Source organism: Ptychodera flava, chromosome 11 (assembly GCF_041260155.1).
Source record: "Ptychodera flava strain L36383 chromosome 11, AS_Pfla_20210202, whole genome shotgun sequence".
NCBI lineage: Eukaryota > Metazoa > Hemichordata > Enteropneusta > Ptychoderidae > Ptychodera > Ptychodera flava.
The window spans coordinates 12,321,690-12,338,204 of NC_091938.1; the positions used below are offsets into that span (position 1 = coordinate 12,321,690).

A 16,515-nucleotide genomic window follows, 5' to 3' on the forward strand; every position below is an offset into this window, starting at 1 on the left:
CAAACCATGCAGATCATAAATTCACCATAATTTTTTTTGGAAATGTTACAAAATGGCCAAATATTTCCGAGGTTTGTCGGTGAATGTATTCTGAAGCAGGGGTTAATTAGATAAGGCTGTAGGTGTCTGAGACAGATAAACAGTGTTTGCTGTTGGAATGATTATATGCTTGATCAAATACATGTAATATCAGCATGGGAATCGTTCTATCACCAGTTCATTAATTTCAACGATAATGTCATTACCCGTGCTACTCTCCACTGTGTTGCTCCGACAGGACACACGCAATTCGACCAGCTACTTAAAATTCAGAACAGACCGTTTCACTGCCTTGTCACAAATTTCATCTATTTCAGTCCACTTTGACAAAACACACTTCACTTTTCTGGATATCTTTCGACTGGCATGCCACATACTGATGGTGTAATTCTCAGCTTCCATTGGACAATGGATTCTGATATCCCAGAATACATCAGAAACAGACAGCTGCATATGATTCCCTCAAGGCTAGAGGGACACACCGCCTTGGGGGGGGGAGATTTAAAGGAAAATGAAATGAAAATGAAAATGAAATTTCATCCTTAATTTTTTTAATTTTTCCAGCACTGAAATCTTGCTAATTTTTCAAAATATTTGCTTTGAGAATCTTGTGTAGATTTGATAAATACACAAAAAGACAAGGTGTTCTAATTTCAATGATCTCAATAGGTCAGGAAACAGCGCCGTTTGAAATTCCATGAAAACATAGTGAAGTTCAATTCATTACATTCTGAGATGTGAAAAAAAGTGTGAAATGACGGAAGACTTTTGCTCTTTGTTACATCGGATTATGGTTCACACAAGCAGAACATTTAGACACGATTGTGATACTCCTAAATTCAAGATATGTCATTTCGCGGAACAGAAACTTGTCTAACCAACCACAAAGCGTCAAAAAGTAGGAAAAAAACACAAAGAAAATTTGCTCTCTGAAGGGGATTTGGTAGGGTTTTATCATCCTTGGGGGAGTAATTAGAAAACAAATCCCCCAACCCTGGACAATGAAGCGTTGATCTAAGACGTGGAAAATTTTCATCCTTGTCTTAGTAGCAAAGGAGGCCCAGCTACAAATAACAATATCCTTGCACCGTTAATAGTTCTACACTGTTAAACCTTTCGCTTTGTGTGAATTCCAAAGATGCTCATGAGAAATACTGTGTGCTGATTGTTGATCCTACACAAAATTCTAAAATATATCCAGACAACAAAATAAATTCTGTAATGTGTGTGCGACGACCAAAATTTCAAGCAAAATTTTGCCACAATTTAGGTTTTCCTTGTTTTTGAAATTTACAAAGATGAACACCAGAATTTATTCTTTGTTGATCACCAGTTCTGAACAGAAATTGAGAAAATTTGCAGAAAATAAGAAAAATGCCACTGGGTGTGTAATGACAGAACTGTGATATCACAAACATGATGTAATGTAATGTTGTAATGATTATGATGTAATGATGTCATGTTTAAGATGTAATGATGTCACATGTGTTTTGGTTCCTCTTTTCATGTATGTTCAGTGTTTGCTTTCCCTGCAGAAGATTATAAGAAAATCTTCTTTGTTGATCGTTGATCATCAACAAAGTTCAAAAAAACCTGACATTCATAAAAAAAGGTTCTGATGGGCAGAAGTGATAACAGGATTTTACAAATGTTCCAAACGCATGCAATCTCTGGTTCTACCGCCCATCAAATTCTTTCCTTTGTTTTCGGCGTTAATTCCACAAATGATCATGAGAGCATATCCTATCTTGATTCCTAGATCCTCCGCAAAATTCACAAAAAAAAATTTACAGACTATAAAACAACACTGATGGGAACCTACGATGACAGAATTACGACGTCCCAAACATCAGGTAATACCCGTGATGAATCGCTCGGTGCTTGATGTTGATTTACAAGACAACTGGGAATTTCAGTTCACCGTGCAAAGACTACACACTTCCGTACAGAATGCAATCAGAATAGCTAGATCCATGAAAATGAGCGTACCCCCAAAAAAAATTGGCTAGGAACGCCCCGGGTAAAATTTCACACAAAAATTCAAGAATTTATGAGTCCCGCAGACGACATGATGTAATTACTGAGTCATGTAATAAAGATTGCCATCTAGACAATGCCAAATTTTGTGACTGAACAAATGCAAAGACAGACTCAAAGAAGAATTTATCATTGACTTGTAAACTGACAGTAGAATTGAGTAAGAATAAAATATATCATAGGAATACTCTATTCATAGGCTAATGCACTCTCAGCTTTTCTCCATACACGGTATAGTACATAAACCAAAAATGCAGATGTAATAGGACAACATGCAAACTTCCTATTTCATTTCAAATTTCTCCTTTTCATGACCAACTAGACTATATGTGTGTGTGTGTGTGTGTGTGTGTGTGTGTGTGTGTGTGTGTGTGTATAATTTATTTATACACTCATATGAATATTACTAATTAGTAAACACAGACACAGTCATTGACACAAAATATATACATATATTGTATATATAACATATATACATGTGTGTCTGTATGTGTGTCAGTGTGTGTGTATGTGTGTATGTGGTAGTGTGTGTGTGTGTGTGTGTGTGTGTGTGTATGTGTGTATATATATATATATATATATATATATATATATATATATATATATATATATATATATATATATATATATATATATATATATATATATATATATATATATATATATATATTATATATATATATATATATATATATAAACTATCTACTGTTGATTGACCAATCAGAGTGCTCATTCAGGGTGTTTTATTTACTCGTAAAACCTTTGTCACCAAATTCCAGAAACGAATGACAGCGCCGTAGTACAGTACTGCCCATCAAAAGTGAACATGTCATATTCTGTAGACATTGGTACGTTTTTTCCCTAATATTCAAATTGGTAACACAGCTGAAACCAGCTGCAACACAAAATCTGCGGTGGTACAAACATAAACTAATGTGCCCTAGGGCATTATAGGATGTTCCATTACATTGGAAGGCTATTTCACAAATAAAAGTTTTAATCATATCCTAAACATGTTACATTGACAAAAGGGACGGTTGACGTAAACACATTGAAAACGAAAATATATCAGTTAGGGGCGATAGTTTTTAAGTCGGATAAAACCCTCGTACTCGGGCTCTTCTGGTATATAAAGTCCAACACTACGATAAAACGTCTCGGCCTGCGACCTCGACATTTTATCGTGGGTTGGGCTTTATATACCAGAAGAGCCCTCATACTCGGGCTTTATCCTATACATACATACATATATATATATTATATATATATATATTATATATATATATATATATATATATATATATATATATATATATATATATATATATATATATATATATATATATATATATATATATATTTATATATATATATATTATACCTCTGTCTGTCTGTCTGTCTGTCTATCAGTCTGTGTATGTACGTATGTATGTCTGTATGTATTAATGCATTTGTGTGAGTGTGTGTATGTACAAAATCTTCCAAGTGTCTTTCCCAAGAAGTAATGTGCACAATGCAAAAGAGCATCTCAGGTGGTATGACCTCAATGAGCATCTTCAGTCTTGTAAACACCAGATGACTATTAAACACATTGACCACAACCATCACTTAGTGCTGAGTCTTGAGAACGTGGCTGTTGAACATGGTCAAGAAGTTACATCATTGAGAATACCAAATCCTATTTGTACTTGTAAAAAATTTCATTGTCTGAAACTTCAATTGGTATAGCATTATAAATATATCGCCACAATGTGTTCTTAAATTCTTCTGAATATTTTTTCCTCAGATACATACCGGTACTTGAGTTAATTTTGTATTTTTGAATATACATAAACACATACACACTCACACATATTGTCTTCACTTTTTTCTTTCCCCTTCGATATTACTCTAGACTTCCTTCTAACCCTGATGCACACCAATCTATTTCAATAGAGTCTTATCAAAGCTCCAGCCCCAGTTGTTTGATAACGTTAATCAAACAGATCAAACCAAACACCTATTACACTGCCCACCCAAGACTGCCAGGCACAAATTGACAGTCTGATTAAACTAGCCACAGCTCTCACCTAAATCCTACTTTACAAATTAAGAAAACCCATCCTCGGGGCATACGCGTCTTTTCCTTCCACTGGTATAATTATGTCGTCAAATTCTACTTTCTGATGTAAGCTCACAGATACGCATGAGGTCACTGATAAGCACCGTGGAGCAGCATCGGTAGATATGTTGTATACTTTCTTATACGATGCCTCATCATGTCCAGCTGTTCACCTCTTTTTGACTCTACATCTATGACTCATCAAAAAATTGAGCTGACAAAACGTTGCTGATGATACAAACACATGCAAATGCTTAATAAACACTTGTGCTGCATACAAACATATACCAATGCATATGTCCATTACATATGTCCAATTACATATGTCCATAATGGTATACACATATCTACGTATGAGTATACATACATACGTACATCATACACACACATGCACACACATACATATATATATAATGTCCATACAAATTAATATATACAAACCTGCGTAAGCATGTATAAAAATACATATGTACATCACACATAATGGTACACACTCACATATAAATACACACATACAGACACAAAATCAAATGTAGGCTACATATTACAACAGTAGAGAAAATTTGCTTCACAAGCATACATTTCAATTCTGAATAACATCTTATACATATCCCTCTGATTCAGACTTCAACAGACAAACCTGCACAAAGACAACCAGTAGTATAGTATGAATGGTACACAAATGAGCCAGTGCCACCATATGTTTCTATGATATGTCTTCACTGTTTTGCCTACATACACAAGTCAATCCAGCAAAAGCTGGTACATGTTTAAGACAAATTAAAAAGGAATGTCTTTAAGGTAGAACGCACCTCGGGGACAGAAATTCGGGCCTTCAAATTTTTTCAATTTTCTTCTGACCTACCACTTGTGGGGGCTCATTTTGAAGCTCTTGGCCAAAGAAAAGTTTTCACCGTCTTAGTTTTTTGAAAATCGAAAATTTTATTTTTTCTTATAGAGTTTACACAGGGATGGCGGCCATTTTGAATTTCAAATATCGAGAAATCGCAAGATATTTGTCTCTCTAGTACCAAAGTTTGCACGGTGACCCCTGATTTTTATTCTTGCTTTGGTAAGAGAATGGTTCAAAGTTTCACTGAGGAAAATATGAGCAAAAGTTTAAGTCTTTCACTTTCGAGGTGCATATTACCTTAAGTAAACTTCTTCACATCAAAGTTTTGAATTGTTTGTTTGTTTGTTTATCTGCATCTACATTTTGGGAGTAGTGCATTGTAAGACAATAAAGATCATGGTTTCCTTTACCAACTTGTTCACTTTTAATGAAGACTATTTTATTTTGATTTTAATTTTAATTTCATTTTATTTTATTAATGAAGATAATTTTATATTGTTTCCATTGTTTCTATATGTAATTATGTAAATACATTTTTAAAAAGGATTAAAATAAAAAAGAGACAATAACTGCGAGAATGTGATGCCGGCTAACAAATAAAAAGTAAAACGGGGTCTCTGACCTGCTGAGGCTTATTAAATCCAAATCCAGCCAATCACAGATGAAATGGCTCTGAGAATAAAAGAAATGTTTGCTGTTGCGAGAAAAAGGTCAAACCTATCCATATCACCTGATATGTTACCATAGAAACCAAATAATACAACAAGTAATACAAAATTTATTGTAATTCCAGGTAGCTACAAAGTATATAAAGTCTATGTATTGATAGATGTTTTGCAAAAAATGAAACAAAAAATTTTCATCAGGAACAAAAAAGGGTCAGGAATTTGTATGATCTGATAAATAGGGATGGTGAGATGCAGGTTTGTTTCCCTGGAAACAGCACTTGTAAGTTTCCCATAAAAACGATACTTCTGCTGAAATGGCCACCTTAAACATCCATTAAAGCCATGATTCTTAAAATTATGAGCACGAAACCCGAACAGGTGCTGGGATTTCACAATATCTTCACACTGAGTGAAACCATCTCTCATAAAATGAGGAATTTTACTCTGAGACACAGAATATCATTAAAGTATCCAGAGTGATTGCAAAATGAAGCTGTATTCCTTTTTAAGAGGTGTTTTGACAAAAAATTGAATAGCTGTCCCAGGACACCATTGATACAGACAGGTAACGACCTTGTTATGTGGATTAGATGCACACTGCATCGTAATCACAAAATCTTTCTCATTGCACTATGAAAATTGCAATGGAAATATGCCTGAAAAGTCACACAACGCTGTCTGGAAACCTTGATGCATGTAAATTCCCAGTCAATTTTCTTTCATCAGAGTTATTTGTAGGGTTCATTGCATATTACATTCTCTTGGCTGAAAATCAATACGACTTTTTTAAAGCCTAGTTGATACAGCTAACAAACGACACAAAATGAAATCCACAACATCGGCCCTGAGTCAAAATCAATGGCAATCCATTCCTGCTCTATTTGGCTGACGATTTTACAAATTAACGACAAATATGCAGCAAACACCAGAATCCCACATATGACGTGCAAATGTAAATCTGCCAAGGTGAAAATTACTGTGGAAAGTCAAGTATGATGTTTTCAAGGGTTTTTTGGGACAGATGCATGAAGACAAATAAATTTTATCATCGGAAACTGACAGGAAATTTATGGTTGACATTCAGATTAGAGAACCAACTACCTGTCAAGTACTGCAGTCAAATTTAAAATTCAAGATGTCTACAATTCTGCCCTTTGTAGGAAAAAGTTAGAGTGTAATGTTTCACAGACAACAGTAAAAAAATCATCAAAAAACAAAATAATGTTATAAAATTGAAACAATATTTTGTTTTTAAATAGTTTTACGTTGCAAATGAGAGGCTAATTAGCTTTGAAGATTTTTCATTATTTTCCCAATATTTTTCATTATTTTCCCAATATTTAACCAACAGAAGCAATTCCATCCTTGAGAACAATAAAAAATGCAATGCTTTATTGTCAGTTTGATTTCTTTATGTCTGTATTATTTCATCCTCAAGTTGCAAAGACTTTAATGAGACCCAAGCTGTACAATTTCCACAAGTCTACCCTATCCAAATAGATTTGACAATCCCAGTGCTAACCACTGCATGAATCATAAACACTATAATTAAAGTGAAAGCAGAAGGTTTTAAGGTTGCCATAGTAACATTAGAGGTTTATTGTTTCACTAGTATTTTGAGCCGTTAAGCATAACTCTACCATTGCAATGACGTAAATTTCAAAGTCACCATTTTACTTCAGTGTTATTGGTATAAATGTCCATTTGCCTGAAGCTGTTGATGGAAATTTGTCCATGTTTGCACTGAAAGGGTAAATACCACTCTACTGATGTGTTACATTGAAATACATTGCACTTTTGAAGAAAGATTTTACGAAAACAATGAAACAAGATTCTACAACAATAGAAGTGAATATTTGAAAATGCTACTAAACACTGGCCCCTCATCCAATGGATTCAGCCGTAACACTTCCTTGCATTCTAAATGTTTCTTTGAATATCTACATTTTAATTAAATGAACAGCATCCTTCACAGAATAATTACACCTAGCAGCTGTTGAACACTGGGAACTTAAAGATTGTATCTTGAATCAGTAATCTGTCAGATTCGGTTGTAAATTTCTGAATTAGAGGTAAACCTGCGTCATCTCATGATGAAATCAGACATGATGGTATGAAATGGCAAATTAAACAGGTTGTATCTACCCTCTTACATCTGAGCTATGCTATCATCTGATTGTGTTCACAGAAATGACTTATGTACGTATGATATTGAGGAAGTATTCTGGCAGCTTTAATTAGCAGTTTCTTGAAACACCAACCAACCTTTTAATTAATGTTGTTAATACACACTTTAATCTGAGATCTCTGCTGTGGGTGTCGTGTTTTTTATTGCTTACTCAGACTGTGAAGTGTTTTGATAAAATCAGCGTTTGCTTTTAGTCACCGTTTTCCAAATACACCACCTTACAGTGAATGCAAGTAATTTGTCTGGCATTATTCCCAGGCATTAAAGTATCCGTGCTGTGTTACAGTACCCCTTTTCCCACCACCTGTTTGGTTTGACCCCATGGTTGACTATTGCAAAACTGGACCGGACCACTGTTGAATGGTGATGGAAAAGGCTGAGGGGGGATTTCTAAAAATGACAATTTCATGTCAGATATGAATGATGTGATCATCCTATAAAAAGTATGAATCTGACTGTTAATTTGAAACAACCAAATTGTACTTGAACTGACATGTTTATGACACAGAAATATTGTAAGTGATAGAGTCACGTGCTGTTTCTATTTTCAACAAACAATAAAAAGAAACATGATCACCACTCAATCATTTTTCATTCAATATATTCATCGTAAGAAGTAACATCCCTACATTGAATGTGATTTTGGTATCTTCCTATTGATTCTGATGTTACACTATGAGAAACAGGGGGTGTCTGGGCCGTTACTTCATGACCATCATAGTATCATCGCTGAACCATACCTCAATGGGGTAGAATTTGCAATGGTGATTTTTTCACAGTGGAAACAATTACCCCCATCCTATCAGACAACAACACACACACTCAGACAGTCAATCTCACCTACAGAATTCATGAGGCTCAGGTCAACGGCCTGAAAAATCGTGACGAGCACACCACATGCATCTTGATAATGAAGCCGACAGAAAACTGGAATTTTTTTCTGGCTCCTCAACCGGGTTGCGTTAACCCCAGTAGACCCCAATACCCTTGCTAAGTGGGGCTGACTCATTCTTTTCAGAGATAATGGGAGCCGTCTCAAATTTCTGGCAAGATGACTCTGTGCTTATCAATGGTGGTGTACGATTTTACACTCTCAAACAGTATAAACATAATCTCACTTTTCCTGTTAGAAGTTTTCCTACTTTTCCATTTTCATCGTGAATTTTTTGTTCAACATATAGCTAAATTAACTATTTCTACATGTCACACACATACATTCAGTCACTGAAGGATAACAGCGGTGGCTAGCTAAAAAATTTTCTCTCTGGAAAATTCTACGCATTTGGAAAATATCGTTTGATAATAACTGATTGGTGCAGGTTGGTCGAAAAATGCACATAATTCGATGAAATATCAGTCGCATTACATGTATAGTGACAAAGTGGTAACGAATCCCATCACAAATGAATAGATAAAACATTTGTATCATACTGTTAAATAAACATTATTAGTTTCCGGTCCCTGGTACAACAAAAATTACCCAGAACTCAAATCACTCTATATTTGCAGTCTCTTTCACAGAGCTGTTCTGTGACACACATTCTGATAAATGGATATGTTAAAGTATGAATACTTCATGTATCGGGGCAGAAGTAATAAGAGTTGTAGTAAAAACTGGACGTCGCTGCTCTGGTTATGAGAACAGGGTCCCCATGAATCAAATTCCAAGGCCAGCTTTGAGAGGGACGGCGGATACTATGATGATATTACACACCCGTCTCTGAAGGGACGGCCACATCATTTTCTGATAGATAAATCAAATTTACGATTTCTCAAAATGTTTTGGGAATAGCTGTTGGACTCTGGGAGGATTTGAAAATGAACTCTCCAGCGTTTTGGTGATTTTTCATGAGAAGTCACAAAAAAAATTTGAAAGGGAGGAAACTTCTAAAACGCTAGTATTGACCTTATACGCATGCTGGTAATTTAAATGGACAAGTACGATAATATCTTAATTTGGTTTTGATATGAACAAGACTATGGAATCAGCATACTGAGTCATACGTGAAATAAATCTGAGAGTTAACTGACTTAAGGATCCCCCAATCAACTGACGTAGTAAAGACCTTGGCGGGAGACAGCATGTTCACGTACACATGGTGCAAAGTCACATGTTAGTTCAAACAGACTGTGGGAGATTTGGTAACCGTGACAGCAGATCTTGTCAAACTTAGCGCCAAGAGACACACCCCTCTGACTGGAGATGCACATACTCTCGACAAAGACACACTGGGCACCGTAGCAAAGTCTCAATATCAGAAATCTCAACTTACCTGCCTCTTACCTCGCAAACCAACATGTAACAAGAAAAGCTACGGTGACCTCAGATCCGACCTGAATCAGTTCACACTGTATGCACAACACAGAGAAACACACCCAGCCTCGCCAACTGCCTCAAGAAATTGGTTTTTTTTGAAAACCTGAGGCTTTCACGGCCTGAGCCCGAGACAGACCCTACAGATCCACTGATTTATTTTCCAATAACATTCTGGGTGAATTTCTAATGTCTCCTCTATCTTTTTTTCCTAAATTCATTAATCATGCAAGAAATGAGTCATCGCTAGGCATTGCCATTTGATGGATTTGCTACTACGACCTAGTTTCTTTCAGCCTCTAGAGGGCTCTATTTCTCCTTGCGTTGCCGGTTGATTGAGAAAGCAGAGAACAACCGATATTACTATCATCTCTAGGGGGCTCTCTTTCTCTGCCTGTCATTGTCACGTTTTGATGGATTTTCCACTGTTATGCTTATCAACCACTGAGGGCAGTAAGTTAATTCTTTGTCACAGGAAACACTAATGATGTCATCCATCTGTCAGCCGGAATCCGTAAGCTATATTTCTTTGGGGAATATTTTAGTACACTGATCAAAAGTAGCGACTGTCCTAATACCCACCAATATAACATGGTTTCACAACCACTTATATATACACTCTATTTTAGGCTAAAAAACATCCAAAAGTTACATAAAGGGTGACAACAGCACTGTACAATGCACTGAAACATGACCGACTTGTGCTCAAGGTAGAGAACACTTCAGTCAAATGACCATGACCTTATGGGCCACTGGCTATGGAAACTCTGCAAGACGCCTCCATTGACTTGCATAAATGCCACACTTGGCAACATCTACGATACATTCTTATTATGTCATACTCAAGAAGTATCCGTTTTTGTTTTGGGGAGTTTTGGTAGATTTTTGCTGTTTCAATTTTTTTTAATGGAAGTATAATCTCATTTTATTAATATGACACCATCATCAAGACTTTACTGGACCCTCATGCTGGGATTTGTCATATATAGATTTTCTCATATCACAATCAACCACACTTCAATTGATAAAGAGTGTGCAACGCTCACTTATTCTCAGATAATGTTTCGATCTGAAGAACAAAACTCTCAGAAATCATTTAAGATAAACATTCAAATCCTTTGTTAAAGCAATCAGGAAGTCAACGAATGAATCATCCACCTTTAAATTTTTATGATATTTTTTTATCATAGGCATGTTTTGAACCAGTTCCTTATCGCAACATTCAGCTTTCAAAATCAACAGACGACACCACACTTGGGGAGACAGCTTTCCGCGTCTCAACAAAGATAACTTTTCTGACTGGATAGGGAAGGTGGCAAACATTGGCTCTCATTTGAGTATTCAATTACCGTGGTAATGCAATATGGATGAAATGACTCGAAGACAGCCCCTTCAATCCATCAGTGTGTCAAAGCAATTCACATCAAATTACAGAGATAGTGGCATCTCATTCCATAAGCTCGGAGTACTGTAACCTGCAGAAACAAATACACACAGGGATTTTCAAAATTTACAAAACACTGCTGAATTCTTCTTTAATTTGAATTTGAAAGTTTTCCTATCTCCTGCAGTAAGCCATTATGCTGAGTTTGTATTACAGTATTACAGTAATATCTTCGATAGAGTGCTTGGATCAATGTGTCTCCAGCCAAAGGATGGAATTTAAAAGGATCGAGGGATAGAACATTAGGTCTCCCCTATGAACACTTTTTGCTGCCATGTTGATTTTCAGAAAAGGTATTCACAAGATCGGCCAATAAAAATAGCATGTAAACATGGGAGAAAATTATGTACGTTGTGCAAATCTAGGATTTATGGAATGTGTAAAAATTACACGTCAGAGTACTGAACTCCCCCCCCCTAACCCCCCAACCCCCATATCTAATGTTCCATCCATGCTCTTTAACCCTTTCACCACCATGGTTTGTCCCAACTCCATTGTTTTCTATGGTAAAGTTGGACCTGTATACAGGGAACTGGGGTGAAGGGTTAAACCAAAAAATAATCTACTGGGCAGACATATTTTTATTTGTGGGGAGGGGATGGGCTAGGACAAATGATGATATCATAAGTCTCGTCAACAAAACTCTCTAACGACATCTCTATGTGGTGCAATCTGATAATTTTTACCATTGAGATTGGACAAACTGGCACAATGACAGGAGCACCATCATTGAAGAAAGAAATATTCCCATTGATTCTGAACCAAACGCTGAAATAGTTTAGACATTGCTAAAGTTACCTGTTAGTAAAGACTTAAGACACTGACAATGCTTTTTTATAAGAAACATTTTTGAGTAAAAACTAAAAGAATTAACCCTTTGACTGCTGTAATTTTTCCCAACAAAATTTTAGTGCAATATTTTACCAATTTTTGTGAACTTTTCTGTAACTTTTTCCATAATTTTGGACCAAATGGATATCACATTTCATCGGCTACAGTTTTTTTATCAAAATTTTGGCAAAAGTCAGAAAAAATTGACTGTAGTATATTTTATAAGCAGTCAAAGTCACACTCTGACAGACTAATGAATTAAGACTGTACCGCACGTGCAGTGCAAGTCACGGCCTGACACAGATAACTCACAATGATGTAATACACTATGATTGAGTGATCGATCACTCTATTACAGTGTTTCACATCATTGCACCCTGATTTCACGAAGATTATCTCTTATCTCCCGTGGCAAGCTTGATCACGCATACCTCATAATTCTTGCCTTTCATTATTTGGTTATCTGTGCAGATGTGACTGCAGGAGGATTGCACCGTCTAGTCACTGACTTACTGCCGGATTACCATACGACCTTTGAACCTTGAACTCTGACCTTTAAATATGCAGTGAAACTGTTCAGATCATACTGACACATGAGTTGTAAATCGATTAACCTGTTCGTAAGTGACGACAAAAGGTCAAAATGCCCTTCCGAGTCAATCTGCTTTCTGTTGTATTTCATCAGCTAAACCTGGTAGGCATTTAAATTACATCGATCCCCTGAGCTATGATACGCCAGAAGGCCTTTTTTTTCATCTTTCACTGATCAGTAAATATTTTAAGAAATGACTGATGATCATCTTTCGAGGTGTTTTGTGTCAAAGCTGGAGAGGGTTCATGTACCACACTACATAGCAAAAGTTGTGATGGTATTACGTACAATTTCCATGGTGGAGGTAGACATGTTACAGTAGAATGGAAGTGACAAAGGATGTCGCAAGGCATCAGCTTGTGATCAAATGGAGCATTTCAACAATTTATTTACACCACATGGTGTAGAAAACATATACTGTAGACAATGCCTGGAACACATGCATCCAACAGCACCACAGTGTAATTACATGTTCAGACCTTTCGTCTGAAAATCACTACCACAATACACACTCACACATTTGTACACATATCCACACACAGACGCTCATAGCTACATATAATGCAGAAGCTTATACCACACACACAGTTAAGATCATCACATTCTGTCTCTGCACACACTCTGTCCTAGCAAACCTACCATTGACTGTGACTTGAAATTCTTGTGACCCTGTTGCAGCTCCTGCGCTACGAACGACGTGTTGCCGATTTCAGTGTAATTGACGAGGAAAAGCTCCCTGTTGTGGCCGATCCAGTCAAACATCTGCAGTGATCAAAAAACGCAAATCTCGTAAATCAGGTGCCTTTACACCTTTTTTATGGTGAGTGTCTTTGCAAACGGTTTGCAGACATTTAACTAAGGTATGGGCACCTCGATAACACTTCTGATGCCCAAAGACATTACCGGTATTACTTTGACACTCCGAGAGGAACTCTGGTAAAATTTACAAGGGTACCGCACTTCACAAAAACACTGATACAGAATGCATACAATTAGTAAACCTATTCTGAGACCCTTTCATTTTTGATACCATAACATGATAAAGTGTTTCTGATTTCTAACATTTGGTTTATCATACCACCTACCCTCTGATCCATCTCATCTCACGCACTCAATTCCTTCAAGTTATTCAGATTATTCTCAGCCACTGCAAACCCTACACCGGTATTTTTTACCCCGGATATCACGACCAAAACTCACTGCATAGCAAAACTATGACACCGCAATTGAACACCATTTCAGAGGATATTACCACTTTACTGACCCTAAACTTTTCACAAAAGTACTTATTTTCAGTATTGAACAGTTCTCAGATTCCATACACGAGCAGATCTACAATGTAGAATGTATGAAAAGTAAATTTTTGTGTTTCTAGCACCACAGGGTGTAACCTGTTAGCTGATAAACATTAGTACAATCAAAATCATTTCAGATCATAGAATTGGACTTAGTTACATCGAACAGAGGAAGGGGTTAATTGCCGTTGAAGTGCATGTCTGTCAGAAATATTTCAAGTTCACCAATTATGAAAACTGTTTCAGACTTGACCTTTTTAAAAATTGCATCCGAAAACATTAAAAATTCAGCTAATTCTGATAAACATTGCTGTTTGCAATAAGACATAATATGTTCAACGGAGGAAGATATTTTTGTACAATATGTGACCACTCCGATGAACAATTCAAAGTGCTCGCCGTGAAACAATAATCAAAATGTCAACTTCCAACAACTCATCAAGTCATGTTTAAATATCAGATGGTACCACTCCATTCTACTGGCGGTTAATATTTCCCAAGGATTGAGCGTTCAACAACATCAAAGATAGACTGGCGTAGTAGATGGCATTTACATTTTATACTTTCCAAGAACAGCTCATAACTCATTCTGATATGTCATCATTTATTGCACAAATAAGTAACTGTTCTGAAATAAAAACTAATATGAAACATTTTAAAATAATTGCAATTAGTACAAAGTACGGCCGACACTCTTCATAGACAATATGTGTCAACCCTGCTGCCCAAATAACATTATCTATGATTTACTCACGACCCCAAGGGTCAGGGGTCACTCACCTTTTCACAATCTTGCTCAAACACTCTCATCTGAAAGCACTGGTCCAATTTCAGTTTCCTATCGTGCCACAGATCTTGCAAATGTTCCCGCGTACTGTGAAGGCTCTCCAGCAAATTGGAAATGCGCGGTGCCGCGCTCTGGAAGTCCGCGTTGGCGGAGGTCATGCTGCTGCCGCGGCTGCTACCCGAGTATCCGCTATCGGTGGTGTAATCGTCAAGGTTCATGCCACAGAGTCTGTGTATTAGTTTTTTGCCCTCGGCATTTAGATATTCGACGGGTGCTTTGAGCACGCGTCTTTTAACGTTCGCGTGTTCGTCGATCATTTCTTTAGCACCTTGCACATCGTCCGGGAAGTCCATATTACAAAGTTCAACGCGCAAAGATTCCATTTTGCTTAGGAGATCCATTGCCTGCCAGGTAAAATCCTCAAGGGCCTGGAAAAGTAACAGGAAAAGGGGGAAACACAGAAGTATTTCTACAGCATTATGTACAAAAAATGGTTTTACTTTACTTTGCAGGTATTGCATGTCTAATATGCCTGATTTACATAAATGCTAATGAGACTGTCTATCATGACAAGCACTTGGACAAAACGGATTCTTTGCAAAATTCATTGTGTTGAAGATAAACCGACAAAATTTTAGCAAATTTTACTCTGAATTTTTGTGACAATTTTTGTGTCAATTTGTCACATGGACAACATGTGACTATCACATGACCAATGAACTAAATGGGCACTCACCAGCCTGAGTTCAATCCATTCTTCGTGCTCATAGGGTAAAGTACCATCGAAGTCTTCCGTCAACTGTGATGGATCAATAATTCTGTACAAACCTTCCTGAGATATCATTGTCGTCTGAAAACAGGTATTGATAGAATGTTTGTTCAATGAGACTCATCTCATGGTATCAAAAATTGTATTTTTATTTAAAGTTATCCTAGAAGGCATGTATGTTTCTAGCTATCTGTCACAAAAGGCTCCTACAAGACAAGCAAACCACCTTTATGGACAAGACTGGGCCCACTGTTGTTCAGATTCACCGTGAAATTAAAAATTGTTGGTGCAATATTCAAGGTTAAAGATTTGAAAACATTGACTTCGATAACATACTGCATGGTAAAAGTGGGCAACAAGTTTATACTTGACAAAACTTAGGAAAATGTCTGTTAACTAAGAATGAATTAAAACTTGAATGAATGTTTCACAAATTTATGATATGACTAGCCAAGTCGCTACCATCCATATAGACATGTTTGGAGATCTTCAAGAGCAGACTATGCAAGTTGTTCTGTGTAACTTAGCGACCTCACGATGAACTCTCCTTTCGATGACCTTCCGACCCCACTTCACCCTAACAGCAGCAATTAACTT

General features: G+C 36.6%; 1 protein-coding gene across 12 annotated transcripts in view; it reads right to left on the reverse strand.

Annotated features, from left to right (window-relative positions):
- The window catches only part of LOC139143511 (kalirin-like), a 344,734-nt gene that overhangs the window by 255,908 nt on the left and 72,311 nt on the right, over positions 1-16,515 (reverse strand). For 11 of the 12 annotated variants that reach the window (XM_070713903.1, XM_070713906.1, XM_070713901.1 and 8 more), the window contains exons 6-8: positions 15,886-15,999; positions 15,143-15,577; positions 13,707-13,829 (exon numbers count right to left, since the gene is read on the reverse strand). In XM_070713903.1, the coding sequence (XP_070570004.1) occupies positions 13,707-13,829; positions 15,143-15,577; positions 15,886-15,999 (672 nt within the window). Of the gene's footprint in view, positions 1-10,159; positions 10,178-13,706; positions 13,830-15,142; positions 15,578-15,885; positions 16,000-16,515 lie in introns of those variants that run through there. The other variant, XM_070713907.1, reaches the window with a different exon arrangement.